At 45.6% G+C, this 26,136-nt stretch overlaps 7 protein-coding genes across 16 annotated transcripts; 5 read left to right on the forward strand and 2 right to left on the reverse strand.

Annotated features, from left to right (window-relative positions):
• The first annotated feature begins 16 nt into the window (after positions 1 to 16).
• LOC108025847 (myb protein) lies at positions 17 to 2,314 on the forward strand. Its single transcript, XM_017096510.3, has 2 exons — positions 17 to 1,355; positions 1,422 to 2,314. Exons 1-2 carry the CDS (start codon positions 17 to 19, stop codon positions 2,075 to 2,077), a joined length of 1,995 nt encoding a protein of 664 aa, XP_016951999.1. The 3' UTR covers positions 2,078 to 2,314.
• Positions 2,215 to 3,754, reverse strand: LOC108025848 (glycosyltransferase-like domain-containing protein 1-like). Its single transcript, XM_017096511.3, has 3 exons — positions 3,640 to 3,754; positions 3,305 to 3,587; positions 2,215 to 3,240 (listed from the first exon to the last, which is right to left on the reverse strand). Exons 1-3 carry the CDS (start codon positions 3,722 to 3,724, stop codon positions 2,484 to 2,486), a joined length of 1,125 nt encoding a protein of 374 aa, XP_016952000.1. The 5' UTR covers positions 3,725 to 3,754; the 3' UTR covers positions 2,215 to 2,483.
• Positions 3,755 to 4,049: 295 nt separating this feature from the next.
• On the forward strand, positions 4,050 to 7,463 carry LOC108025887 (uncharacterized). Of its 2 annotated transcripts, none has more exons than XM_017096563.3 (5): positions 4,050 to 4,175; positions 4,491 to 5,585; positions 5,987 to 6,095; positions 6,488 to 6,652; positions 6,767 to 7,463. In XM_017096563.3, the coding sequence occupies exons 2-5, from the start codon at positions 4,932 to 4,934 to the stop codon at positions 6,829 to 6,831; spliced, it is 993 nt and encodes a 330-aa protein (XP_016952052.1). In that variant the 5' UTR covers positions 4,050 to 4,175; positions 4,491 to 4,931; the 3' UTR covers positions 6,832 to 7,463. The 2 variants fall into 2 exon arrangements, with proteins under 2 accessions (XP_016952052.1, XP_050740691.1); XM_050884734.1 differs by having other exon boundaries at positions 4,070 to 4,197.
• A 464-nt stretch (positions 7,464 to 7,927) lies between these two features.
• Positions 7,928 to 9,557, forward strand: LOC108025890 (protein stunted). 2 transcript variants are annotated; one of them, XM_017096569.3, is made up of 4 exons: positions 7,928 to 8,091; positions 8,221 to 8,351; positions 9,107 to 9,156; positions 9,415 to 9,557. In XM_017096569.3, the coding sequence occupies exons 1-3, from the start codon at positions 8,063 to 8,065 to the stop codon at positions 9,118 to 9,120; spliced, it is 174 nt and encodes a 57-aa protein (XP_016952058.1). In that variant the 5' UTR covers positions 7,928 to 8,062; the 3' UTR covers positions 9,121 to 9,156; positions 9,415 to 9,557. The 2 variants fall into 2 exon arrangements, with proteins under 2 accessions (XP_016952058.1, XP_016952057.1); XM_017096568.3 differs by lacking the exon at positions 9,107 to 9,156 and having other exon boundaries at positions 7,929 to 8,091.
• Positions 9,558 to 9,566: 9 nt separating this feature from the next.
• LOC108025888 (leucine-rich repeat flightless-interacting protein 2) lies at positions 9,567 to 13,257 on the reverse strand. Of its 6 annotated transcripts, none has more exons than XM_017096565.3 (7): positions 13,195 to 13,257; positions 12,319 to 12,460; positions 11,471 to 11,755; positions 11,040 to 11,403; positions 10,804 to 10,962; positions 10,234 to 10,418; positions 9,567 to 10,164 (listed from the first exon to the last, which is right to left on the reverse strand). In XM_017096565.3, the coding sequence occupies exons 2-7, from the start codon at positions 12,403 to 12,405 to the stop codon at positions 10,054 to 10,056; spliced, it is 1,191 nt and encodes a 396-aa protein (XP_016952054.1). In that variant the 5' UTR covers positions 12,406 to 12,460; positions 13,195 to 13,257; the 3' UTR covers positions 9,567 to 10,053. The 6 variants fall into 6 exon arrangements, with proteins under 6 accessions (XP_016952054.1, XP_016952055.1, XP_043949291.1 ...); XM_017096566.3 differs by having other exon boundaries at positions 12,319 to 12,463; positions 13,195 to 13,251; XM_044093356.2 differs by having other exon boundaries at positions 13,081 to 13,226.
• Positions 13,258 to 13,549: 292 nt separating this feature from the next.
• On the forward strand, positions 13,550 to 15,898 carry LOC108025908 (probable arginine--tRNA ligase, cytoplasmic). Its single transcript, XM_017096592.2, has 5 exons — positions 13,550 to 13,664; positions 13,719 to 13,847; positions 13,908 to 14,245; positions 14,301 to 14,630; positions 14,689 to 15,898. The coding sequence occupies exons 1-5, from the start codon at positions 13,623 to 13,625 to the stop codon at positions 15,836 to 15,838; spliced, it is 1,989 nt and encodes a 662-aa protein (XP_016952081.1). The 5' UTR covers positions 13,550 to 13,622; the 3' UTR covers positions 15,839 to 15,898.
• Positions 15,899 to 17,131: 1,233 nt separating this feature from the next.
• Positions 17,132 to 25,276, forward strand: LOC108025701 (clathrin heavy chain). Of its 3 annotated transcripts, none has more exons than XM_017096237.3 (7): positions 17,132 to 17,279; positions 18,201 to 18,444; positions 19,193 to 19,400; positions 19,973 to 24,274; positions 24,344 to 24,510; positions 24,601 to 24,687; positions 24,747 to 25,276. In XM_017096237.3, exons 2-7 carry the CDS (start codon positions 18,403 to 18,405, stop codon positions 24,975 to 24,977), a joined length of 5,037 nt encoding a protein of 1,678 aa, XP_016951726.1. In that variant the 5' UTR covers positions 17,132 to 17,279; positions 18,201 to 18,402; the 3' UTR covers positions 24,978 to 25,276. The 3 variants fall into 3 exon arrangements, with proteins under 3 accessions (XP_016951726.1, XP_016951727.1, XP_043949074.1); XM_017096238.3 differs by having other exon boundaries at positions 18,336 to 18,444; XM_044093139.2 differs by having other exon boundaries at positions 17,159 to 17,279; positions 18,350 to 18,444.
• The last annotated feature ends 860 nt before the right edge of the window (positions 25,277 to 26,136 follow it).

Consider the following 26,136-nt stretch of genomic DNA (forward strand, 5'->3'; position numbering starts at 1 on the left):
TACTCCAGAACTTAAGATGGCCAGTGCCAGCAGTGAGAACGGCGAGGAGCTGTTGGCCTACGACGGCAACTCGGATTCCGAGGAGTCCGAGTACTCGGAGACCGAGGACACCCATGACGGCGGCAAGGAGTCGCCCTTGATCACACCCCACAGCAATGTCGATTCGGGTTGCCCGCTGGAGGTCTCCCTGCCGGACCCAAAGTCGTCCGGCCAAAAGGGTCAGAACAAGAGCAGCAGCAGCACTGGCACCAGCACCAGCACCAGTGTTGGGGCCGTGAATCCCAACTACGGCTTCGGCAAGCGCTGGTCCAAATCCGAGGACGTGCTGCTCAAGAAGCTGGTGGAGAAGCACGGCGAGAACTGGGAGCTCATCGGGCCGCACTTCAAGGACCGCATGGAGCAGCAGTTGCAGCAGCGCTGGGCCAAGGTGCTCAACCCCGAGCTGATCAAGGGTCCCTGGACGCGGGACGAGGACGACAAGGTCATCGACCTGGTGCGCAGTTTCGGGCCCAAGAAGTGGACCCTCATCGCCCGCTACCTGAACGGGCGCATCGGCAAGCAGTGCCGCGAGCGGTGGCACAACCACCTCAATCCGAACATCAAGAAGTCGGCCTGGACCGAGGAGGAGGACAAGATCATCTACCAGGCCCACATCGAGCTGGGCAATCAGTGGGCCAAGATAGCCAAACTGCTGCCCGGCCGCACTGATAACGCTATCAAGAACCACTGGAACTCAACAATGCGTCGTAAATATGATGCCGAACGCAGGTCGGTGAATGCATCTGGCAGCGATTTGAAGAGTTCGCGAACCCATCTCATAACGCTCATCAAGTCGGGCGGCGTCAGCAAGGGGCAGTATAATAATAATGGGCAGCACAAGGCCTCCGCCACGGAGACAGCAGATGCCAAGCCAGCCCCCAAATCGGATAATGCCGATGGCACGCAGGCAAACAATGTGAGGCCTGAGCTCACCGAGTCGCAAGATTCTTCGGGAACCGATAATTACCTCAGCTCTTTGGGTACCCTCAATATGAAGATGTCGCTGCCGCGCCAAACACCGAACATCTTGAAGCGGCCGCGCAAGAACATTCCCGAAACTCACCTCCAGGCTGGTCCATCGAACGGGGTCTTCGGCCAGGAGGAGGCCGCCAAGCCCCGTCTGCCCGGCTCGCCCGTCATCACGCCCATCAAAGCTCTACCCTTCTCGCCGAGCCACTTCCTCAAGTCGCCCTGCCTGACCACGTTCGAGGACATGAACTTGCGGGCCAGCACGCCAGTGACCAAGGTGTACAATCGCGTGGGCATGGAGATCAAGAAGGAGCTGGAGACCTCATCCATCGAAACTCCGCACAAGAGTGAGTATAGTTATATATATATACACTTTCCATAGAACCATGAAAACATGATCATCTCCATTTCAGGCCAACTGGGACCTCGGACCCCAACGCCTTTTAAGAAGGCCCTGGCTGCCATTGGCAAGAAGAGGGATGGGCGTCGCTACGAGCCCTCTAGCCCGTCCAGTCTGGCGGAAGATCTGGCTGAGATCATCCACGAGGAGCATCTGAGCAGTTCGCTAAATGGCAACAACTCCAAGATGACGATTGGTGGCGACCAAAGCACTTCGTTTAGCACCGAAAACAATGCCCAGTCGCCGGTTTTGAAGCGTGCCAGGAAATCCCTACTCTCCACATGGAGCTCCAACCATATGTCCAACGGCAGCAACGCCAAGAAGATTCAGCCCTTCGAAACGGAGACGCCCAGCAAGTTTCTCACGTCGCCCAGCAACATACTGAAGGACACGCTCTGCAGCGAGCAGGATCTGCCCTTCGACGAGGGCCGCAAGGAGAATCGACCATTCCACAACCGCAGAAGCTACAAGTACCGCGGTGCGCTGTCCTACGATCACGTCATCGATCCGAAGTGGGCTCGGGTGGCCTGCGGCAAGACCAAAGATCAAATATTCATGGAGGAGCAGGCCTATGCGTGCCTCAAGAATCTTTCCTGTATACCGCGCTCGCTCAACTTCGAGAAGCAAAAGTGTTTGGTCAACTCATTCGACCGCTTCGGTTCGCTATAATTTTTTCAAGTTGCTATAACAGGTATTACACCCAAATTCTACGAGTATCATTTTTATAATTATGTAGATACGTACGACCCCTTAAATTGCACATACATTTGATAACTCCTTCGTTTGATGAGCAACGCATTTCAAAATATGATTTAAATACTACATTTATTGCATTATTGGTTACACACACCTTCAATTGTATCCCATTTTTTTCGTATATTTAATAAATAAATATGCTTAAAGTGAGAGGTGGTTGTTTTCAACACAAACTTGGAATTGTGTCAGGAAATTTACAATCATAGATAAAATAACAATGGAAAACAGGCTCATAGGAAATACAATCAATGATTTGTATATATATTGATAGGTTTTCTTATCAAATACACAGATTAGTTAGGATTCCCATAAAGCATCCCTAGCTTATACTTCCGTTTAAGAACTCCAGGTATTTTGGCACAAGTTGCTGTGCCGAGAAGCGTTCGAAACTGAAAGTTTCAAAAAATTGATCGCGCTGCGTGCGAAAGACCCTGGGATTTCTACAAAAGTTGTAGAGCCTCTTGACCAAAGCGCTGGAGGTGTTGTACAGGTTCTCCTTGGGATAGATCTCCGGGTAAACCAACCTATTGGGCACCAGGGGATAGCAGCCACAGTAGGTGGCCTCCAGCATGGCCACGCCGAAGAACTCGTGGTCAGCAGTGGAGATGACAATATCCGCGGAGAGCAGGGTCCTCACATACTGCTCTCGATCCAGGTGACCAAAGTTTACCAGCTTACTCCCCAGTTTCTCTTGGATGTCTACGAAGGCCTCTGGAATCTCCTGGTAGCTCTCGCCACATATGGTCACCTTGAAGTCCACATTGCGGCCATGGAGCTCGTCCAGCGCCTCAGCCAATAACTTGGGGTTCTTGTCGTGCTCCCAGCGATGTGGCCATATGAGGTGGAGGCACTCCCGATCTTGCCTGGGATCAGGATTATCTTCTTTTGGGCCGTCCCTTCTGTTGGGAAATCGCTGAAACTTGACGGGGAAGTACAGCACTTGGCACTTCTTCTCTATTTTCTCCCGAATTTGCTTTATCCTAAAGTCTGGCTGGATTTTAAGGAAGGGCTGCACATTATCCAGGAATGAGGTGCAGTTGAACTGGGAGTTGAAGAGCACTAAGTCGGCGGCCAGGCTGAGAGGGATGTGTTATAATAAAAGTAGAGCGGTATGGAGAGGTATGTGATGTAGGGGCTTACCAGGTTAGGATCTCATTGAAGCCGTATTGGCAGTCGCGCTGCTTGACCTCGCGCACCGGATAGATAAGCTGGTTCTCGTGGAAGTACACGATCTTCCGGCAGGTTCCCAGATCCGGGCGGACGCCAATCAGCTCGGCCAGGCTGAGCACGGAGCTGGCGAATAGCACCTGGTACTTGTGATCGAGGGGTATCAGCTGGGAGAAATGCAGGGCGGAGGTACGAGCACGCCAATGCCATTTCTTGGCGGGAAGGCTGAACAACTCATAGTCTTCTTCGCGGAGACCTGCAAATTTGTGTTGTGGTTAAGGGAATAAATAGGGTATCACACAACCCACCCTCGATCAGTGTGTCAATCAGCTGTTTGTGACTGCCCCCGTAGAAGGGCTCTATAATCAAAATATGCGGTTTCGAGGCAGTCATGACTTCGGACAGTTGGAAAAGTGTGACCGGTGGGAAAAATACTTTATTTAAAATATAAAAAACCTGCATAATATATTTAGTAATAAAAGCACGTTAAGCAGGGAGTACGATTATTTTTTTTATAATAAAATATGCCAAATTGACAAGATTTTCCTCTCTTAATTGCTAAAAATAAAATTTTTTCAAAAATCTGTTCAATATAACCCCCTTAAATAATTTAGTGGTAGTGTAAACACCCCCATTTATTTCCCCACCATCAGCTGTTCGGACCTGCCAAGCGAAAAAATACCTACCAGGGGAACCCGCCCATAATTGGCTGCTTACTGCTCGCGCACTCTGGTCACACTGGTTTTATAAATGCAAAAAATTGAGTATGTATAAGTATTTACCATCGTGTCGTTATAGGAAAATTAAAAATTGTGTCATCTCGGGCTAGGATAAATGCCAAGAGGTAAAACCCAAGTGAACCCCAGGTATATCGCTTTAGTGCAACACCCCATTGGCTGCAGGTTAAACCAGCTATCAGCGCAAAGAAAAAATTAAACAGTGTGAGAGAGAGAGAGGAAAATTGAACGCGAAAGTACTTTTATATCCAATACCAGCGCGCGCACACACACACACGTACGCGCACATATGTACAAAGACATTAATATGTAATTGAGAGATGTTTGAGCAGTTTGGCATTGCAAATAAGCCATTATCGATGTAATTTATGTGCATCCCAGCGCCCCTGTTCATCACACATACCGTTTTCGCTCTATTTCAGTGTCTGGACACTGGGCACAATAAGCACATACACACGCAGGCAGGCGGGCAAGTGTGGGTGCGCAGATATATAAGGAAAACATCGAGAGAAAGAAAGAGAAAAGAGGAGGAGCAGTCGCACAATTGTTTCACTCGGTGGAAAAACCATTGAACGCAATCCAATTAAAATTCTAGTGGCCGAAAAGCGAGCCATGTAGCTTGCGCACACTGCTAGTGGCCTGGCGAACAGTCGAAAGTTACATCAAGTCGGTGAAAAGCGCTGAAAGTCGCCTCCAATCGCTTCGAATCGGGGAAAACCCAGCAAAATGGCACTGGCCAACGGGGGAATCGACTGCAATCAACCAGAAAAGTTGCCCGCTTCGATGTGCTGCCCTGGCCCACTGTCGGATCAGTGAGCGAGCCACCGAGGAATCGCCCCAGTTGGGAAAAGCACCCTCTCGCCATGTCGGTAACATCTTCGATCGAAAAGCCCACAACCACTGCAGTCCAGCAACAACAGCAGCAACAACAAGCCCAGGAGAGCAAAGCCGCGACCACAACAACAGCCACCATTGCCATCGCAGCTGGCCAGGCACAGCAACAACAGCAGCAGCAGAAGCGAAAGTCCTTGAATCCGAAGCGCTCGTACTCCCTGACGTCGTCGAGTGCCTCCAGTTCTGGTTCCCTGGGGGCGATAAGGTCCGCGACATCGCCCTTGGTCACCAGCGTGCAGGAGCGGAAGTCTTCGGCCGGGCAGGCCTTTCCGCCCTTCTCCTACTGCACCGACACCATAGCGGCGGTGCACCACCAGCGGCAGACGTACGCGCTGGTCCAGAAGCCCCCATCGCTGCGATACCAGGGGAAGCCCCACGCCCACACCCACACCCACACCCATACCCACGTCCATAATCAACCCCATTCGCATCAGCATCAGCTGCTGGCCAACTTCTCGCCAACGATGACCTCGTCGGAGCCCTCGTCCCCGCTGGCCGCCGAAGGCTCTGGGTCCGGAATCCTCAGCCCCGCGGAGGTCACCACCCATTGTTGCACCAATGTCAAGGCCAACATCACTCCGCTGGCCACACAGAAAATGCATCGAACAATACCATCTGATAAAGTAAGTGTGGTGTAGCCCGTAGACCTGCCTGTGCAACCCCAGGCCTGGGTGTGCAGTAGATGCAGGAAGTGTTTCCCAACCGACACTTGAACTTTTTGCCAACTGCTCACAGCCCCTGTTACGAAATTGACCTTCCCAACTTAATCGAAGGCCAATCAGGGTAGACTTTGATTTCACTCTGTGCTCTTGTGCCAGCAATGTTCAAGGATTTTTATATTTTATTTATTTATCTAATGTTAATTGCTTACGAAATAGAATATAAATAGTTTTTATGACAGCTGGATAAATCCTAGAATCTATTTTCTGTTTTCCTATAAACCTCTTGGATATATCTCTCTTTTACTTTAAATTTTAAGACGCTTATAAGAATATTTTACTAACAAAATCTTTTGTACTTCCAGATTAACCTACGCCTCATTCTTGTTAGTGGTAAAACAAAAGAATTTATTTTTAGCCCGTCAGATTCCGCAGGTGATATTGCACAAACAGTATTTGATAATTGGCCAGAAGGTGAGTAAATGTAGTGCTATGTTTATTTTTATGAATACCCTACGACTTATTTAGCCAAATAATGGAATATAATGGAGTGCTGTTGCTTAAGCCTTCAAAAGGCTTATGAAAAGGATATATATTATGAAAGAGCATGGCTCTTTGATCTTTTCTCATAAAGATAAGTTAGGGCTCGCATTAAATAAGTAATATTGTGTAAATAATATGGAATTTCCAACTCGGATCATGCGATTGCAGTTCAAATTGGATTATTTCTGTATGGGATTGTCTATAACCTATTGGTTAACCCATAGAAATCAGTGTTCGGCTACCATATCATACATCATACCCCTCCATATGTACTTCCAACATCTTAATCTATACAATACTAACATGTTTCCCATATTTTCCAGATTGGACTCACGAAACTGTAGCAAAAGCCGAAATCTTGCGCTTGATTTATCAAGGCCGTTTTCTTCATTGCAATGTAACTTTAGGAGCGCTGGGACTTCCATTAGGCAAAACGACTGTTATGCATTTAGTGCCACGTGATAATTTGCCAGAGCCCAATTCACAAGGTGAGTTATTAGGATATAAGTATCTCCTACAGTATTTATAAAACCCTAAGGGCCATATTAAGTTCTGCCCAACCAAAACCTATTTGTTTCTAATTTGATTTTCCTTCATTTTAGATCAAAGACAAAATAGTAAAGGCGGTTCTGGAAGATGCTGTTCCGCAAATTGCTCTATTTTGTAACTAAATTATTATATAATAGTGTAATATTTAAATTAATTTGCATTAAACAAAAAGAAATAAAAAAAATATATGTATAAATTACACTTCTGTGCAGTCAAAAGTATATTTATTAAACTATAAAAATGTATGTCCGGACGAACAAGGCGCTTTGTTTAAAATATTAATGTACATACAATATATATTTTATATATGTACCACACAGGAATTCACGAGCATCTGCAAAATGCGTATACTCTGTATTAAAGTTGCTAGACTGCATATTTATAACATGTAAAATACGGATACAATGCTAATTGCTTTTAGAATCGGACTTGTTAACCTAATTAGAAAATGAGTAATTACACAACACTTATTTCGAATACGTCAAGAATATTGAGAAACCTAATTATGTGAAAAATAAGTAATTCTCCCCTGCGTTCTGCTTTTAAGTGTGCGTCTATGGAAACATAAATTCAGCAATTACTCGTCAGATCGATTCTTTGCCGCGATGAAGAATATTGCAAATTTTTTTGTTCTGTATATATACCATATTTAATTAGATTTTAAGTGTTTTCTTCTGTTAAGTTTTAAAATATTATCTGTAAAGTCTAACTTAAAGTCAATGATAAATAAATAATCTAATATATCCTTTATTTCATGTTGGTCTTATTTAAAGTGGAAAGGGGAAAGTATTAAAAAAATTATGATTAGTAGAGAGAAATCGAAAAGCACCCATTTAACATTAGATTGAGGTAGAAATTTAGATTTTCAGACTTCTAATAGTATTAGCTATCAGAAAGGACCTTCATAACGCCAAAAACTGTTCCTAAATCTGATCTGAAATAATCCTCGATCTGCAGATTTAAAACTATAAACTGTAAGGCTTATGCCGAAGCATTTTTTTTATAGTATTTAAAAAATAATTATTTTTAATTGTTATTTATTTTGCTGTTATACTTCTTATGAAATAATAATTTATGTTCCAAAACGGGAACTGTCATTATTTTGATTGACAGAAAATAAGTATGTCATAACGAAACAGGTCAGCTGTTCCATTTCCATCGTTCCGCTGACGTGGCCAAGTCAATGACGCTACTTTGACCCACATTAGTGTGGTATTTTTTAGTATATTTCTGATAGCCAGGCGGTAATTTCGATGACAACTTTCCTGCGGCCACACTAGTCCGATTCTGAAAGGAAATATCTTAAATTATTTTGAGTAGCGTGAATATATTTCGAATAAACGATCACAATGACTGCCTGGAGAGCTGCCGGACTTACGTAAGCATTACACAAGTGTGTCTGGCCTGTCCCGAACTGTGGTGGCTTCCAAATTACCACGAAAAGACATTCGCTGCCGGATTACATAACGTAATATAACATGATTGATACAAATATTCCCGATTGCAGCTACATCCAATACTCCAACATCGCCGCCCGCGTCCTGCGCGAGTCCCTGAAGGGACCCCTGCGCACCGATGCCGCCAAGCGCGACGCGAGTCATGTGAAGTTCACTCCCTGGGCCAACGGCAGGCCAGCCCGTACGTATCCCCACTTTTCGCCCGATTTTCAAGTGCCTAAAGCTACCAATTGACCCGCAGAATAGCAGGCATTATATAAAGTTATCTGGGGTTTTAAGGGATTACTTGGAATCCAAGTCGAAGCTATCATAACTAGTCTTATCAACCAATTCAAAAATATCCTACAATCAAATTTTAACCAAAAGTCTTGATAAAACATGATTGTAAGAGATTTCTGGTTAACCCGCTTTTCAAAAAAGTCTTGGTTCTATGTTTAAAATCGTTTTGATATGCTAAAAATATTGATAATAGCAGAAAAGCCAACAAAGAAGAGGGGGAATATAGTAATGTTTGCACTTCCTACGCTTTTACAATAAGTGCTGCCTACTTGCAGGCGTAAGATGGTACATTTCCTAAACTTTTTTTTTACTCTTGAACTTAGGAGTACATTTAACAAACGATGTCATTCCAAAACACTTCAAAAACTATTATAAGCAAGGAGTGATCTTATAAATTTACTACAATTTATCTTCCCATGTTACAAAACTTTATTTTTCAAAGGATTCTCTGGACATATCTTAAAATATATTATTTTAAGTATTGCAAATTTTTTTTTTCAAAATATTATCCATTTTATATTTCAATTAAAAATAGAAAAAGCGTAAAAAAAATAGACTTTATAAAATCTGCTTTCAAGAAAACGCTATAAGAGCTCAAAGAGGACACTCGAGTTGGATTTTTATTTCACATTTCGCCTTATTTGTACGTATTTTCAGATGAAAGGGCTTAGGTGTTCTGTCGCCAATTAAATAAGTTAAAAACTGTCGTAAGTGCCTGCCAGCGCAAGGCTGAACCCGATTGTTCCCAGTGTTTGCATTGACCTCAAGAGAGTCCAGTGCCTAACTTTGTTCTTTATTCCAAAAGTGTCTAACAAAACTTATCTGCATGCAAATGAGATAATTTTTAAACCCCCCAACACTCCGGCCCCAAAATTTACAGCCAACGAGCCATTAACTCAACATCTTTGTACTTTGAAACCACTCGCCATGGCCCATTGCTTATCTGTACGTTTTCTTGCCCACAGAGCGCCAAACCACCCAGTCGGAGTCCTAGATGCCTAGCAGTGGTCCTCCCAGCACGATCTGCAACAACTAACATCCACCATCGTTGCCACGTTGTGAAACCATCGAGTGCGAAAACAATTTAAATAAACTTCAATTATTTGAACGAGCTGGCTTAAATTTTCTTAAAAATGGCATTTATTGGGCGTTTCCTTGGCAGACCGCGGCCGACGGAACGGGTTTCTAGCAATAGAATACAAATAAGTGAACAATTTTGGTAGTGATCATTAGGGGGTCTCTCTTTTACTAAAATGTTTTTCAACGCGTATCAGTAAAAAATGATGTCATACTCACTGCCGAACCAATTGGATTGTTACTTGTGCTTTGCGCTTTACATACACATACAGACAGCAGTTATGTTAATTATTATCCTGTTAGTTATATTTTAATTAAATATATATTTTTAAGGTAGAGTATTTTGGATTATCCTTCAAAAATGATCGATTTGCTACCACTAAGACCGATTAAACTGCTATCGAAGTGCTACTTTAATTGCGGCATTTGTATGTTTCTCTTTTGATGATGTCGTCGTCGTGTGTCTCCTATGTCATCGGGTGCGACCTTTCAATGGTTGGCGAGATGGCAGCTGCTCCCATCTTCGATCATAAGTCCTTCAGAATGGCACTCTTGGCGTTTTTCAACTTGTCGAGCCGCTTCAGCAGATGGTTGTTTGACGTCTCGGCCTCCTCCAGCTTCTCCAAGAGTTCCCGGTGCTTGGGGGAGATTAAAAACGGATTAAATAATTAGTTATAAGTGCTTGTGAGCAACACCATGCCACTCACCTCGCGCTGCAGCTTGCGGCGCTCGACCTTCAGCTCTGCCTCCGCCTTCTCGGCGGCCTCCGCGGTGCTCTTGTACCGAATCACCTGGGTCTCCGAGCGCGCTAGGCTCGACTGCAAGTTGGCGATCTCCTGCTCCGCCTTCTGCAGCTTGTATTTATGGTCTGAAATGATTTTGTTTGATTCCCCTGTCGGATAGTAATGAGAAATAAGACTCGTGGCATAATACAGATATATTGCAGCGGTGTTGCGCCAACAGAACTGCCATAATTGTGTACAATTTATTGTTAAACACAAGAGTTATGGGGGTATACAAAAATGCGAGTAAATGCAGCCGATCTATGCCATCGGATGTAAGGAAATGAAGTATATATAGACCATTTCAAAATAAATACAAAACTATAAAAATATAAATATTAGATAACAAAAAGTATCATTCTGAAAATCGGTTAATCAGTTGAGAAAGAGTTTTTGTTAAGCGTTGCGGTGTCAACGGGGTAAATATAAAATAGTAAGGAAACTTTGGCATGCGGAAAGCATTGTGTTGTCATTAGGTAACTATGGGTAACGTACGTTGGGCCTCGTAGTCATTCTCATCACCAAAGGAACCTTGCGAGAGACTGCGCCGCCCGGTCATCCCGTCGCTCTTATACTCGTCCAGCTGCTCGTGCAGCTTTTGCACCTCGGCCAGCAGTCGCTGCTTCTCGTCGCTGAACTTCTTGAGTCTTACGTCTGAAACGAAAGCAGTTGGCCGTTGGGTAATGATCGGGAGCCTGGACTGAACCTGCATCGCAACTTGGGACATTCACCTAAAGAACCCTGAACGGACGCCAGCACCTTTGCGTTCTCAACACTCACTAGAGCTCGCTTGGCATCGCTGCCATCGGCATTCTCAACTGCCACAATCAGCAGGCCCTGCTCGGCTATCAACGAGTCGCGCTCGTTCAGCTGTCCTTGTACTAGTTTAAGCTCTAGATTGGCGCGGTCCAGGTTCCGCTTGAGGGCGTTGCAGTCGCGCATCTTCTCCTTGAACTCGCGCTGCAGCTGGGCGAAGGACTCCTCCATGATTTCGCACTTGTCCTTCAGCAGCTTCACCTCGTAGGCCTGCGAGGCGCGATCGTTGTCCAGCTGGGCATTCGTTATCATCGCTTTCCGAAACCGCTCCTCAACGTCCTGGTATGGGTAAAGGATGTACACATTAGTAGGCAGTAGGAGGACACCAATTACAGCTGCTGCATACCTTAAGCTCGTGCTTGAAGTCGCGAAAACTCCTGCCCTCCTCCTCCACGGAGTCCTCGCTGCTGCGGCGGGATGCTGAGGCACGGGATACGTTTATCAGGCCGCCGTAGGCGAGGCGCACGGGGTGCGTGGAGAGGGTTTCGCTGGCCACGCCACTGGAGTTGTGCATGTCGAACACCCGGTCGGCGGATATCTCCTGCTCCTTCTGCTGCCGCTCCAGCTCCTTCATGCGGATCTCGCGGGCCTCGGCACGCGCCTGGCGACGCGCGGCGAGTCGCGCTTCCGCCTAGACATGAAAATAAGGTTAGTAACAGGATAAAGTTGGTTGATACAGGTAATATTGTAGCCTGATAATCATTTTTATTTGATTCAAGTGTTGCACTACTTTGCAGTTTTACTCATAACATTTTTTTTTAATAAGGACTAGGCATAAACTTTTTGGGAATTACAAGTTGCCCTTTGAATTACAAAGATTTGTTATGTTCAAAACCAATTCAGTTAACTACTGACACTTTGTGATTTTGTTATTTTAGTATTATAACTAGATTTATACAGAGCAATTGACCATAAAATTTAAAGTATTTTGTTCACTTAAATAAAAATTATTTAAGTTAATATTCCACAAAAAAGGGTAAAAAGTGCCACTTTTGACATAATTTAAATTTGACATGACAGATTATAACTGTCATTTTGACAGTTACGTCTAAAATGATTATGACATTCGTGCTCCTAAAATAAGGGATCTTAGTTATGAAATAGTTAAATTAATATTGGTAATATACATGAAATACTCTCTATTTCTTTATTTGGATAAGTATATAGAAATGCTGAAAGATGACTGAGTCTTACCTCTTTTGTAATTTGATCCAGGGCATTATCCTCGGCATTGATTCGCATGTTGTTCCGCCGCCGACCTGTGGTGCTGATACTTTCCATTGAAACTGAACTCAATTTAACTTTATGTTTTATAATTAACGTATGCGGTCGCACGCTGCTAAAATAAAGTGAACTAGATTAATAAAAACTAGTTACATTCTTTAAGATAAAAAGGATTCTATGGGAAAGTAAGTCACAAAATTAGATAGCTATAATAACAAATATTCCTTATTTTAAGCATACGAAGAATTTTAGTTATAGAACTCCAAGAAACATCGAATCCTTCTCGCATTAGTAGGCATTTTGGAATGTTATTGGTGATCCTATACGAACGATATGATATGATATGATAGGGGGATCCCTTATCATCGAAAGGGGGCTTGTTATCTGGTCGAGCCTTATATAAAATCGGTGTATTTGTGCCCAAAGGTGCCGAACCCACATACATTCGGCCAAAATGCGTATGGGTGTACGAAAATAAAGTAAACTTTTTTTGCATTGCTCTGCATAATGACTTTTTTTTAACTTTTACGAATTCCCCACCGACACTTGGCACTTTGGCAGCAGAGGAACTTAAAAACTAGTTTGTGTCCCGGTTATAAATAGGCAGCGGCCGCTCAACAGCGTTCGTGTTGCCCGGAAAATGCGTTTCTTAGCCACTATTTATATTTGTAAAACTTGTAATTTTAATGGGAGCGGCGTTACACACATCTGTTTCCCCTAATTTATGCATACGTTTCGACGCAGCCAATTGTGCACTTCGCAGGCCCTTCAAGTTGTGCCCCTCGCTCCGCCTTAAGTGTCCATGCACAAGGTGACAAAATCTATAAATGAATTAAACACACATACACATAAAAGGTTTTGAGAGACACCTTTTTAGCGAAAGAACAATCACAATTAATCACAATAGAGATGGGCGAGAAATCGATGGATCGATAGGAGTGGGCGCAGGAAGGTGCACGTTATACGCTGTTCCCACTGGGGCATGTCGGTTAAGGTTGATAACTCAAAAATACCCACTTAAGGTAGATTGCTTTATTAATAATTATACTAAAGGTAACAATATTATTATAGATTGCAGAACAATGATAGTATTTTATTAACAAACCATTACTATCGATTCAACTGGCACTAAGTGGTAAAGTGGGAACACTGCATCGATTGGCCTTAGCCTCTCTATCGATTTCCGATGGTCGATAACCGCCATCCATGTGGCATCGTTGTGCTGTTGTTGTTGTTATTAATCAGCGAAGCAACAAAAGTCGAAATTAGGAAACATGTCCGAGCTAAATACGGAGCTACAGAAACTCAGGGAACTGGTAAGCAGAGAAAAACCCGCACTCCACACCCATACTAAAGTGCTGTCCTTAAAGGAGTTCAAGACGAAGGGTCTTGCCGCCAGAATAGAAACTGCCAAAAATGGGGAGCAGCTCGACGTCGACCTGGTGCAGCTCCAAATCGAAAATAAGAAGCTCAAGAACCGCCTGTTTATCCTGAAGAAGGTAATGTACTGATCCCCTCACTAGCTTTAACAAAAGCTAATCCTTAATTTGTCCCTGCAGTCCATTGCCGAGGAATCAAAAGCCGGCGGAGCGAAGCCGAAAGATTCCTCTTCCATCACCGAGCATTTGGAGAGTGTGTTTGGCCAGGCAATTGCAACAGCCTTTCCGGAGTTCAAGGACACGCCCGTCATCATTGCGCCGGTGAATAGCACATCCGCCAAGTTCGGCGACTATCAGTGCAACAATGCCATGGGCTTGGCCAAGAAACTGAAGGAGAAGGGCATTAGCAAAGCGCCACGTGATATTGCCAACGAGCTCAAAGGACACTGCCCTGCATCGCCCATCATAGAGAAGCTGGAGATTGCCGGCGCTGGTTTCGTGAATGTTTTCCTGAGCAAGTAGGTGGCCCACCCGAATCCATGGTAATCACCCAAATAACTTTGATATTTGCAGAGATTTTGCCGCCACAGCCTTGAGCGAACTCTTGCGTAATGGCGTTAAGCCGCCAAAAGTGACCAAGAAGCGCGTATTGGTGGATTTCTCATCGCCCAACATTGCCAAGCAGATGCACGTGGGTCACCTGCGGTCCACCATCATTGGCGAATCGGTGTGCCGCCTGTTGGAGTTCCTGGAGCACGATGTGCAGCGCATCAATCATCTGGGCGACTGGGGCACGCAGTTCGGCATGCTGATTGCCCACCTGGAAGATCGGTTTCCCAACTACCTCAACGAAAGTCCGCCCATCAGCGATCTGCAGCAGTTCTACAAGGAGTCCAAGAAGCGGTAAGCTGTCATACGCTGCCCCCTAAGAAAGCCCCATCTAAAAGATAGTAATTCACAGATTCGACGAGGACGAGGACTTCAAGAAGCGCGCCTACAGTCGAGTGGTCTCCCTGCAGAAGGGTGAAGCGAACTCCATCAAGGCCTGGGAACTTATTTGCAATGTGTCGCGAAAGGAGTTCAAAACCATTTACGAGCGCTTAGATATTACCATCGAGGATCGTGGCGAGTCCTTTTACCAGTCCCGCATGCTGTCGGTGGTCGAGTTCTTGCGCGGCAAGGGTTTGCTGGAGGAGGACGAGGGTCGTGAGATCATGTGGCCCGACGACACGAAGACCGGCATACCACTAACCATCGTGAAATCAGATGGCGGCTTCACGTATGACACCTCTGACATGGCGGCGGTGCGTCACCGCACGCAGGAGGAATTCGTCGATTGGATCATCTATGTGGTGGACTCTGGACAAAGCACACACTTCAACACAATTTTCAAAGCCGCCGAACGTTGTGGCATATTGAATCCGAGTACCCATCGCGTGGATCATGTCCAGTTTGGCGTCGTTCTGGGCGAGGATGGCAAGAAATTCAAAACTCGGTCGGGTGATACGGTCAAGCTGGCCGATTTGCTCGACGAGGGAATGAAGCGTTCGCTGCAGCAACTGGAGAGTCGCGGACGCGACCAGGTCCTCACTCCGCAAGAGTTGAAGGACGCCCAGGAGTCCCTGGCCTACGGATGCATAAAGTACTCTGATCTGTGCCACAACCGCATCAGCGACTACATATTTTCATTTGACAAGATGCTCGAGGACCGCGGCAATACTGCGGTGTACCTACTCTACACCTATACTCGCATTTGCTCCATTGCCCGCAACTCTGGCGAAGACTTCTCCAATCTGCCTGAAATACTGAAGAAGGTCAAGATCGAATTGGCCCACGAAAAGGAGTGGAAGCTGGCCAAGACCCTTCTGAAGCTGCACGACATCCTGATCAAGTGCTCGAGGGAACTCTTCCTGCACTTCCTGTGCGAGTTCTGCTACGAGGTGTGCACAGTGTTCACCGAGTTCTATGACTCTTGTTATTGTATCGAGAAGAACAAAGCTGGCGAAATCATTGCCGTCAATCACAGCCGCATTCTGCTGTGCGAGGCAACTGCAGCTGTGCTGCGCCAATGCTTCTATATACTAGGCCTGAAACCAGTTTCGAAAATGTAAAAACGCGACGTCCTACATCAAATGTACACGAATAAAATTTGGTAATTTTGATACAGAAAAGTTAGTGTTGGTTTAAAAGTAAGTTTTTGCGCTAGGTCAAGCATCTCTAAGAAAGCTAACGACCCTTGGAATCTAAAATTAAGGTTGTTTTTATGATCACAAATATGTTCAGCATTTTAAAATGTAACAAACCCATTTCGGATTTTAAAACAAATTCTATAATATGATTTTAGAAAAGCTGAGGAAAATTGGTTTTAAAAATATATATTGATTTATAGTACAATTTTCAATAATAAGCCTAAGTAAATCTGCAGAATGTTCAAATTATTTTACCTCTCTCACCTGTCAGGTGTTTATCGATAACGAAATAGGGGGAAATATGTACCATTATTTTATTCCAATTGGATAATATAACAGGAACATTTCAGAGGTTCTATTATAAATTATAAAAAAAAGGTTTGGAATGAAGTTTTTCAGGTTAAACTAAAATTAAATGTATTTCAGAAATACTTAACTGTCCTATATGTTCCAAAAAGGTTACACAAAAGCGTTAAAATAATTATGCCCCAATAACTCGCCTTAAAAATGATTAAAAAATATTTTAATTTCCCATTGAGTTCAAAATATACTGAGATGTTTCTTTCCCACTGGATCTTTTGCTGGTGGTTTTCCAAAATTATTTCAGGTACACAGGTGAGCACCTGTTAACACCTGTTACCCATGACTTTTGACCTATCGATAACTATTTTAGAAGCAGAAACAATTTGGGTACGGTGAGAAAATAATTTTGTTTTTCCGTAGTTGTACTATTACTTAAGAAATTAACAAAAAACAAACCTAATGAATTAACAATTAATACCATACCATTAAATATATGTACCTATGCACATTGTACAAAATATAAACACAATTACGCATGTAATTTTGTAAAATGTTGGTTCCTTTTTTTAGCGACTCTTAATTTAAATTTGTAAAATTTTAAAATAATAAGAAATTACTTAATAAATTGTAAAAAACCCCCTAATGAATTAACAAGTTTCTTTCTTCATTATTCTGTTAAATACACCTATGCACATTTCTGAAAAAAACTTAAAAAACAAATATTTTAAAACGCATGTAAGTTTGTAAAATTAGAGTTCCTTTTTTGTTTAAGTTTAAATTTGTAAAGTTTTAAAATTACGAAAGTGATAACCGGATGTTCTGACCGAGGCAACCATCGATTTGAGCCGTCGATGGTGTATCGATGTTTTTTCCCTGCACCCAACGGCATATTGCTCGGATATATCGGCATTAATTGTATAACTTTCACACCTCTACCCTGTCTTTCAGTCAGTATTTAGTCAAACAAAATAAACTACATTTGTTAGAGCTTGATAAGAATTCAGTGTGTCTTCTGTGTGTGTGCCCGTCATCAAGCAACAAATCGACGTATTTTTTTCGAGTATGCACCCAAATCTCTCCAAATTGCAGCAAAACATACGGGTTTCGAAAAAATTCGAGAAAATCGAAAAAGTTTGCGTGTGTGTGTGTTGCACTTGCAATATGTACATACACAGCTTGTTTATTTGATGTAAAAATATCCGATTAATTTACCGTTTATCTAATTATGTTCTTGTTTATGTGGCATATTGCGGCACTGCATGTGTGTGTGTGACGGTGTGTGCGTGTGTGTGTACTCCCCCCAAAGTGGAAAGTACCGCTACTTAATTGGATGTATATACAGCGATTTTCGGCAATTTCCTGGCATTGTCCCATTGTTATCAGGCACCGAGAGTGACATTTAAATTCGATTTTCGATTTTCGGCCATATAGCCTGTGGTAGAAACGAGAGCAAAGTCGTGTACATGTATTAGTCAGTGACTAATTGTTCAAAGCGCAACTCAACATGGCTGACTTTTCTGTGGTGAGCAGCGATTTTTGATGATAATGCTGCCTCTTTTCTTTCCGAACTCTCCCGCTCTGGCTCTCCCCGCTCTCTCTAGCGCTCTCTCGCTCTCACCCCAAGTGAAATAAAGTGCTGGTAATTTTTCCGTCGCAAAAAATACCGATACAAAGGATTAATCGACGAAAATTCGTTTGTTTTCATACACTTTCTTAGTAGCAACAACAACCGCACATATGTACATACTTGCCTGCATCAGCGGTGTTTTCTTTTCATCTATGCCTTTTTCGAGGGCGTTTACATCCATGCTTATGTACATACGAGTTTTATCTGACATTTTTTCATCCGGTGACGCTGTCACTTTCTATCAACAATAAAATAACGCCCACAATTGGATTTTTCCTCATTCTCGCTGCACCAGAGCTGTCCATTAATACCAGTTTTTCTGTCTTTCACCCAAATCTATTGTTTTCCGCGCAGCTAAGAGTTCCAATGGAAGCCCATTCTTGAACAAGGAGAACGACTAAATCGAAACACAAATAAACTCGAAACGAATCAAAAGAAAACGTTCAAATAGTGTGCAATCAAGTAATAATAAAGGGAAACACCAACCAGCATTGTTTTTGCAGAGATAATTTACATTGTAAAGGTCTGTCAATAACTAGACTTCGCGGTAGTCACGATGACGCAACCACTGCCCATCCGCTTTCAGGAGCATTTACAGGTGAGTAATATCTGGTACGCCGGGGCCTCGACATCCCCATCCGGGAGTTACGGCCCTCGGCCCTCCAATTCGCTGCGTTAACCTGATCGGAACGGGTTGTACTGTGCCAAGCACTTGTGCAGCGATTTCCCTCTTCCACGGTTCGCCAAGTTTTCCCACTTTTCCTGTGTTTCCACGTTTTCTCTTAGCCCTTAACTCAAAGAGTAGACCAGAAAGAGGCCTTTTATAAGATATCGCACTATGAGATACCCTCTACCAAAATCTTTTAGGCTTAGTTCTAGTTCTAACATTTAGATGTTAACTTATCAGGCTATCAGATACCCCCTATCGAAGAGTATTTGATTTATGGTTACAATGGTTTACAATGACCAAATATTTTTGTTCGACTAGACTATAAGATACTGACTAAAAGATACCCTCTACCAAAATCTTTTAAACTTAGAGAGATGATGTATTAGTTCTAGTTCTAACATTTTGACCAAATATTTTAGTTCTCCTACTTATCAGACTATCAGATACCCCCTATCAAACAGTATTAGCTTTACGGTTATAATGTATTAGTTCTAGTTCTAGCTTTCTGAGCTAATATTTTTGTTCGACATGCTATTCGACTATAAGATACCCTCTATCAAAGACTATTGCATTTTTAGACATCATATAGTACTACTAGTTCTGGCTTTCTGACAAATATTCTTGTTCAACCAGTTATAAATACTATATCTTCTGTTTATTTTATCCTTTTCCACAGCTCACAAATGTCGGGATCAACGCCAATTCATTCTCATTCAGCACGCTCACGATGGAATCGGATAAGTTTATCTGCGTGCGAGAGAAGGTCAACGATACCGCCCAGGTGGTCATCATTGACATGAACGACGCCACCAATCCCACGCGGCGTCCGATCTCAGCGGACTCGGCTATCATGAATCCAGCTAGCAAGGTCATTGCGCTCAAAGGTAACTCAACATGACGGTCCAGCCGATCAATGCCCGGAAACGGATCAGACTAGGGTATGGAGATGGGTTCGGAAGAGGTTCCGCTTACGTGTCTCTGGGATTGAGCAAAATATAACTTTTCTAACCTTGGAATGTTAGGATCATGATCTGAAAAATATTTTAAAAATGTTTTGTTTCCAACGTAATACGCCTTTCGTTAGTTAAACTTATATGGTTATCCCAAAGAATAGTTATAATGCCGCCTGGTTTTGATACTTCTTTAATAGTTATAAGGGATCTCTTAAATATTTAATATGTATATATTGTTTTCCTTAGAGAATCTAATATGGTTATCCAAAAGGATATAGAAGAATAGTTATAAAGCCGCCTGAAATATGGCATTTTCCTAAGAATCAAATGGGAACTTAAAAATATTTTGCAAATTCGTTGTTTTCCCACGTCCTAGGGCTTTCTATAGTCGAACTAATATAGCTATCCCAAAGGTTTCCGCGGAATACTTATAAAGACGTCTGATTTTTGATCGGCTGGTGCACAGCTATCGAACACGTATAAATTGCTTGTTTCTCGTTTAGCGCAAAAGACGTTGCAGATTTTCAACATCGAAATGAAGTCGAAAATGAAGGCGCATACCATGACCGAGGATGTGGTGTTCTGGAAGTGGATATCCCTCAATACGCTGGCGCTGGTCACAGAAACGAGCGTGTACCACTGGTCCATGGAGGGCGACTCGATGCCGCAGAAGATGTTCGACCGGCACTCCTCGCTCAACGGCTGCCAGATCATCAACTACCGCTGCAACGCCTCCCAGCAGTGGCTCCTGCTGGTCGGGATCTCGGCCCTGCCGAGTCGCGTGGCCGGTGCCATGCAGCTGTACTCGGTGGAGCGCAAGGTGTCCCAGGCCATCGAGGGGCACGCGGCCAGCTTTGCCACGTTCAAGATCGACGCCAACAAGGAGCCAACGACCCTGTTCTGCTTCGCAGTGCGTACGGCCACTGGCGGCAAGCTTCATATCATCGAAGTCGGTGCCCCGCCGACGGGTAATCAGCCCTTCGCCAAGAAGGCGGTGGACGTCTTCTTTCCGCCGGAAGCGCAAAACGATTTCCCCGTCGCCATGCAAGTCTCTGCCAAGTACGACACCATCTATTTGATAACCAAATATGGGTACATTCATCTCTACGACATGGAGACGGCCACGTGCATATACATGAATCGTATATCGGCCGATACGATCTTTGTTACCGCACCGCACGAGGCCAGCGGCGGCATCATCGGCGTCAATCGCAAGGGGCAGGTGCTCTCGGTGACCGTCGACGAGGAGCAGATCATTCCGTACATCAACACCGTCTTGCAGAACCCCGAGCTGGCCCTGCGAATGGCTGTGCGCAACAATCTGGCCGGTGCCGAGGATTTGTTTGTGCGCAAGTTCAACAAGCTCTTCACGGCTGGCCAGTACGCCGAGGCGGCCAAGGTGGCTGCCCTGGCCCCCAAGGCCATTCTCCGGACACCGCAGACGATCCAGCGGTTCCAGCAAGTGCAGACGCCCGCGGGTTCCACGACCCCGCCACTGCTACAGTACTTTGGCATCCTGCTGGACCAGGGCAAGCTGAACAAGTTCGAATCTCTGGAGCTGTGCCGCCCCGTCCTGCTGCAGGGCAAGAAGCAGCTGTGCGAGAAGTGGCTGAAGGAGGAGAAGCTGGAGTGCAGCGAGGAGCTGGGCGATCTGGTCAAGGCCTCCGATCTCACGCTGGCCCTCTCGATTTACTTGCGCGCCAACGTGCCCAACAAGGTGATCCAATGCTTCGCCGAGACCGGGCAGTTCCAGAAGATTGTGCTGTACGCCAAGAAGGTCAACTACACGCCCGACTACGTGTTCCTGCTGCGCTCCGTGATGCGCAGCAACCCGGAGCAGGGAGCCGGCTTTGCCTCCATGCTGGTGGCCGAGGAGGAGCCGCTGGCGGACATCAACCAGATTGTGGACATCTTCATGGAGCACTCCATGGTGCAGCAGTGCACGGCCTTCCTGCTGGACGCCCTCAAGCACAACCGACCCGCCGAGGGGGCCCTGCAGACGCGCCTGCTGGAAATGAATCTGATGTCGGCTCCCCAGGTCGCCGATGCCATCCTGGGCAACGCCATGTTCACCCACTACGACCGGGCGCACATTGCCCAGCTGTGCGAGAAGGCGGGCCTGCTGCAGCGCGCCCTGGAGCACTACACCGATCTGTACGATATTAAGCGGGCCGTGGTCCACACACACATGCTGAATGCCGAGTGGCTGGTCAGCTTCTTCGGCACCCTGTCCGTGGAGGACTCGCTGGAGTGCCTGAAGGCCATGCTCACGGCGAATCTGCGCCAGAACCTGCAGATCTGTGTGCAAATCGCCACCAAGTACCACGAGCAGCTGACCAACAAGGCGCTGATCGACCTGTTCGAGGGCTTCAAGAGCTACGACGGGCTCTTCTACTTCCTGAGCAGCATCGTCAACTTCTCGCAGGACCCCGAGGTGCACTTCAAGTACATCCAGGCGGCCTGCAAGACCAACCAGATCAAGGAGGTGGAGCGCATTTGCCGCGAGTCCAACTGCTACAATCCCGAGCGCGTGAAGAACTTCCTGAAGGAGGCCAAGCTGACGGATCAGCTGCCGTTGATCATTGTTTGCGATCGTTTCGATTTCGTGCACGACCTGGTGCTCTACCTGTACCGCAACAATCTGCAGAAGTACATCGAGATCTATGTGCAGAAGGTGAATCCTTCCCGCCTGCCCGTCGTGGTGGGCGGCCTGCTCGACGTGGACTGCAGCGAGGATATAATCAAAAATCTGATTCTCGTCGTCAAGGGACAGTTCTCGACCGACGAGCTGGTCGAGGAGGTTGAAAAGCGCAACCGGCTGAAGCTCCTGCTGCCCTGGCTGGAGTCGCGTGTGCACGAGGGCTGCGTCGAGCCGGCCACCCACAATGCGCTGGCCAAGATCTACATCGACTCGAACAACAATCCCGAGAGATATCTGAAGGAGAATCAGTACTACGATAGCCGTGTGGTCGGTCGCTACTGCGAGAAGCGGGATCCGCACTTGGCGTGCGTTGCCTACGAGCGTGGCCTCTGCGATCGCGAGCTCATCGCCGTGTGCAACGAGAACTCGCTGTTCAAGAGCGAGGCACGCTACCTGGTGGGTCGCCGCGATGCGGAACTCTGGGCCGAGGTGCTATCCGAGAGCAATCCCTACAAGCGCCAGTTGATCGACCAGGTGGTGCAGACGGCTCTGTCCGAGACCCAGGATCCCGACGACATCTCGGTCACGGTGAAGGCTTTCATGACGGCCGACCTGCCCAACGAGCTGATCGAACTGCTCGAGAAGATCATCCTGGACTCGTCTGTCTTCAGCGATCACCGCAATCTGCAGAACCTGCTGATTCTCACGGCCATCAAGGCTGATCGCACCCGTGTCATGGACTACATCAATAGGCTGGACAACTACGATGCCCCGGACATTGCCAACATTGCGATCAGCAACCAGTTGTACGAGGAGGCCTTCGCCATCTTCAAGAAGTTCGATGTGAACACCTCGGCCATCCAGGTGCTCATCGACCAGGTGAACAACCTGGAGCGGGCCAACGAGTTCGCCGAGCGTTGCAACGAGCCGGCCGTGTGGTCGCAGTTGGCCAAGGCCCAGCTGCAGCAGGGTCTGGTCAAGGAGGCCATCGATTCGTACATCAAGGCCGACGATCCGAGTGCCTATGTGGACGTGGTGGATGTGGCCAGCAAGGTGGAGTCCTGGGATGACCTCGTTCGCTATCTGCAGATGGCCAGGAAGAAGGCCCGCGAATCGTACATCGAGAGCGAACTGATCTATGCCTACGCGCGCACCGGTCGTCTGGCCGATCTGGAGGAGTTCATTTCGGGACCCAACCACGCCGACATCCAGAAGATCGGCAACCGATGCTTCAGCGACGGCATGTACGATGCGGCCAAGCTGCTGTACAACAACGTCAGCAACTTTGCTCGCCTGGCCATCACGCTGGTCTACCTGAAGGAGTTCCAGGGCGCCGTGGACTCGGCGCGGAAGGCCAACTCGACGCGCACCTGGAAGGAGGTGTGCTTCGCCTGCGTGGACGCCGAGGAGTTCAGGCTGGCGCAGATGTGCGGCCTGCACATTGTGGTGCATGCCGATGAGCTGGAGGATCTGATTAACTACTACCAGAACCGGGGCTACTTCGATGAGCTGATCGCGTTGCTCGAGTCGGCTCTGGGCCTGGAGCGGGCGCACATGGGCATGTTCACGGAGCTGGCTATACTGTATTCGAAATTCAAACCTTCCAAGATGCGGGAACACCTGGAGCTGTTCTGGTCTCGCGTCAACATTCCAAAGGTACTGCGTGCCGCCGAATCGGCCCACCTGTGGTCGGAGCTGGTGTTCCTGTACGACAAGTACGAGGAGTACGACAACGCTGTGCTGGCCATGATGGCCCATCCCACGGAGGCGTGGCGCGAGGGGCACTTCAAGGACATCATCACCAAGGTGGCCAACATCGAGCTGTACTACAAGGCCATCGAGTTCTACCTGGACTTCAAGCCGCTGCTGCTGAACGACATGCTCCTGGTGCTGGCCCCCAGAATGGACCACACCCGGGCAGTTAGCTACTTCTCGAAAACCGGCTACTTGCCCCTCGTCAAGCCCTATCTGCGCTCGGTCCAATCTCTCAACAACAAGGCTATCAACGAAGCCCTCAACGGACTGCTCATCGACGAGGAGGACTACCAGGGACTGCGCAATTCGATCGACGGATTCGACAACTTTGACAACATTGCGTTGGCCCAGAAGCTGGAGAAGCACGAACTTACCGAATTCCGTAGGATTGCCGCCTACTTGTACAAGGGTGAGGGCACAAATGGACATAAAATGGCATAGAAGTCAAACTTAAATGCGAATATTTGAATTGTTGCAGGAAACAACCGCTGGAAACAGAGCGTGGAGCTCTGCAAAAAGGACAAGCTCTACAAGGATGCCATGGAGTATGCCGCCGAGTCTTGCAAGCAGGACATTGCCGAGGAGTTGTTGGGCTGGTTCCTAGAACGTGACGCTTACGATTGCTTTGCGGCCTGTCTATATCAGGTGGGTCCCTCGGAATCCATTCAACATGGAATAATATGTGCTAATTAATACTAAACGTTCTTGTGCTAATCAATTCCTAATCTTTGCCAGTGCTACGACTTGCTGCGCCCTGACGTCATCTTGGAGTTGGCCTGGAAACACAAAATCGTGGACTTCGCCATGCCCTACTTGATCCAGGTAATGAAAATGCGAAACCTCTTAGTAGAACCACCATTGATGTGCAATCTATTTTCTAGGTCCTGCGGGAGTACACCACAAAGGTGGACAAACTGGAGCTGAACGAGGCCCAGCGCGAGAAGGAGGACGATTCGACCGAACACAAAAATATTATCCAGATGGAGCCGCAGCTGATGATCACCGCCGGCCCAGCGATGGGAATTCCCCCACAGTATGCACAGAATTATCCACCCGGCGCGGCAACAGTGGCGGCGGCAGGCGGACGCAACATGGGCTATCCCTATTTGTAGGACTGGGGTACCCGTTGAGAAAACCATCAAAACAACTTTAAAAACAATTGTATCAGCATTAAAGGAATACCAATAAAATAAGAAAAAATAATCTATTAAATTGCATGTGCGCCAAAAGTTACCAAAACAAAACGAAGCAAAACAAAACGACAAACATTATTAAATTAAACAAAAAAAAGCTATGCAATTAACAAATCCAATTTTTGGTTTGTTGTAGACATTTAAAAAATGATTATATGTTTTGATAATTACAGCACTCTTTATTCAAATATAACAGAATATATTACTTTTTATCATAATTAACGATGTTATTGTCAGTCGGTTAAAGTACCTTTTACTGTTCTTGCGGGGGGTGCTAAAAGGTTCGTGTTTACTTTAGCAATCTAAATTCCTGGGATATAATTTAAAAAATGTTTTTTCGAAGGGGAAGCGCTTTTTCATGATTTCTTGGAGCTTCTAGGTGTGACAAGCCAATTTTCCTTAACCATCTTCGCTGATCGCTTGGTGGCGGTTTTTCAATATTTAAGATTTTATACAATGTACAATTTTCGGAGTTGTTTTCGGAGAAAAATACTTTCTAGTGTGACCGTTTCTTGTTGATAAAACGTTCGTTTCGGTTTGAAATGTTTTCCAATCGACCTTTGAGTAGCTTGATGTTATTTAGCTTTTAAGTTGATCATGCTTGTAGAAGTCCAATGGTTTCGGATCTAGGAAAAATTGTATTAATTTATGTACCGGATTTATAACCAGTTTTCTTGAAAACAAGGTGATTCATGTCAATATGATGACGCATCACGAGGCATTACGAACTTCTGACGAAACTTATTTATTTTAATACCATCTTTATAATATGGATACTAAACAATTGCCAAAATATAAAAAGGTAGTCCAATGTTGCCCTACTAGAACCGAAGATTCTACGGCTAGTTTCCAGGAATTCTTCGAACTTGGACACATCCGTGTGGAGAGGTTTCATCGGATGTTTTTGTGCGAGTACCGACGCTTTGATTGGCCCTAAAGCAACTAGTTATTAAATATATCACTGAAGATATTCTGGAGAGTTCAACTAACTCAGCTGCGCAATTTGGAAATCAAAGACTTTCGTTTAAATTTGAATTTATTATATTTACTCTCCACCTATATTTTGCCAACCATATTC

This window comes from Drosophila biarmipes, chromosome X (assembly GCF_025231255.1).
Source record: "Drosophila biarmipes strain raj3 chromosome X, RU_DBia_V1.1, whole genome shotgun sequence".
NCBI classification, from domain to species: Eukaryota; Metazoa; Arthropoda; class Insecta; order Diptera; family Drosophilidae; genus Drosophila; species Drosophila biarmipes.

Bases quoted from the DNA above. Each gene is read 5' to 3' on its own strand.
- LOC108025890 (XM_017096568.3), top strand. From the start codon at position 8,063: ATGACTGCCTGGAGAGCTGCCGGACTTAC. The intron at 8,092-8,220 runs GTAAGCATTACA...TCCCGATTGCAG, and splicing joins TGGAGAGCTGCCGGACTTAC to CTACATCCAATACTCCAACA. The intron at 8,352-9,414 runs GTACGTATCCCC...TCTTGCCCACAG, and splicing joins GGCCAACGGCAGGCCAGCCC to AGCGCCAAACCACCCAGTCG.
- LOC108025848 (XM_017096511.3), bottom strand. From the start codon at position 3,724: ATGACTGCCTCGAAACCGCATATTTTGATTATAGAGCCCTTCTACGGG. The intron at 3,588-3,639 runs GTGGGTTGTGTG...ACAAATTTGCAG, and splicing joins GATTGACACACTGATCGAGG to GTCTCCGCGAAGAAGACTAT. The intron at 3,241-3,304 runs GTAAGCCCCTAC...CATCCCTCTCAG, and splicing joins TTCAATGAGATCCTAACCTG to CCTGGCCGCCGACTTAGTGC.
- LOC108025908 (XM_017096592.2), top strand. From the start codon at position 13,623: ATGTCCGAGCTAAATACGGAGCTACAGAAACTCAGGGAACTG. The intron at 13,665-13,718 runs GTAAGCAGAGAA...CTGTCCTTAAAG, and splicing joins TACAGAAACTCAGGGAACTG to GAGTTCAAGACGAAGGGTCT. The intron at 14,246-14,300 runs GTAGGTGGCCCA...TGATATTTGCAG, and splicing joins GTGAATGTTTTCCTGAGCAA to AGATTTTGCCGCCACAGCCT.
- LOC108025888 (XM_017096565.3), bottom strand. From the start codon at position 12,405: ATGGAAAGTATCAGCACCACAGGTCGGCGGCGGAACAACATGCGAATC. The intron at 11,404-11,470 runs GTATGCAGCAGC...TACCCATACCAG, and splicing joins ACTTCAAGCACGAGCTTAAG to GACGTTGAGGAGCGGTTTCG. The intron at 10,963-11,039 runs GTGAATGTCCCA...CTTTCGTTTCAG, and splicing joins GTCCGTTCAGGGTTCTTTAG to ACGTAAGACTCAAGAAGTTC.
- LOC108025887 (XM_017096563.3), top strand. From the start codon at position 4,932: ATGTCGGTAACATCTTCGATCGAAAAGCCCACAACCACTGCAGTCCAG. The intron at 5,586-5,986 runs GTAAGTGTGGTG...TTGTACTTCCAG, and splicing joins GAACAATACCATCTGATAAA to ATTAACCTACGCCTCATTCT. The intron at 6,653-6,766 runs GTGAGTTATTAG...CCTTCATTTTAG, and splicing joins GCCAGAGCCCAATTCACAAG to ATCAAAGACAAAATAGTAAA.
- LOC108025847 (XM_017096510.3), top strand. From the start codon at position 17: ATGGCCAGTGCCAGCAGTGAGAACGGCGAGGAGCTGTTGGCCTACGAC. The intron at 1,356-1,421 runs GTGAGTATAGTT...TCTCCATTTCAG, and splicing joins CATCGAAACTCCGCACAAGA to GCCAACTGGGACCTCGGACC.
- LOC108025701 (XM_017096237.3), top strand. From the start codon at position 18,403: ATGACGCAACCACTGCCCATCCGCTTTCAGGAGCATTTACAG. The intron at 18,445-19,192 runs GTGAGTAATATC...CCTTTTCCACAG, and splicing joins GCTTTCAGGAGCATTTACAG to CTCACAAATGTCGGGATCAA. The intron at 24,688-24,746 runs GTAATGAAAATG...TCTATTTTCTAG, and splicing joins CCATGCCCTACTTGATCCAG to GTCCTGCGGGAGTACACCAC.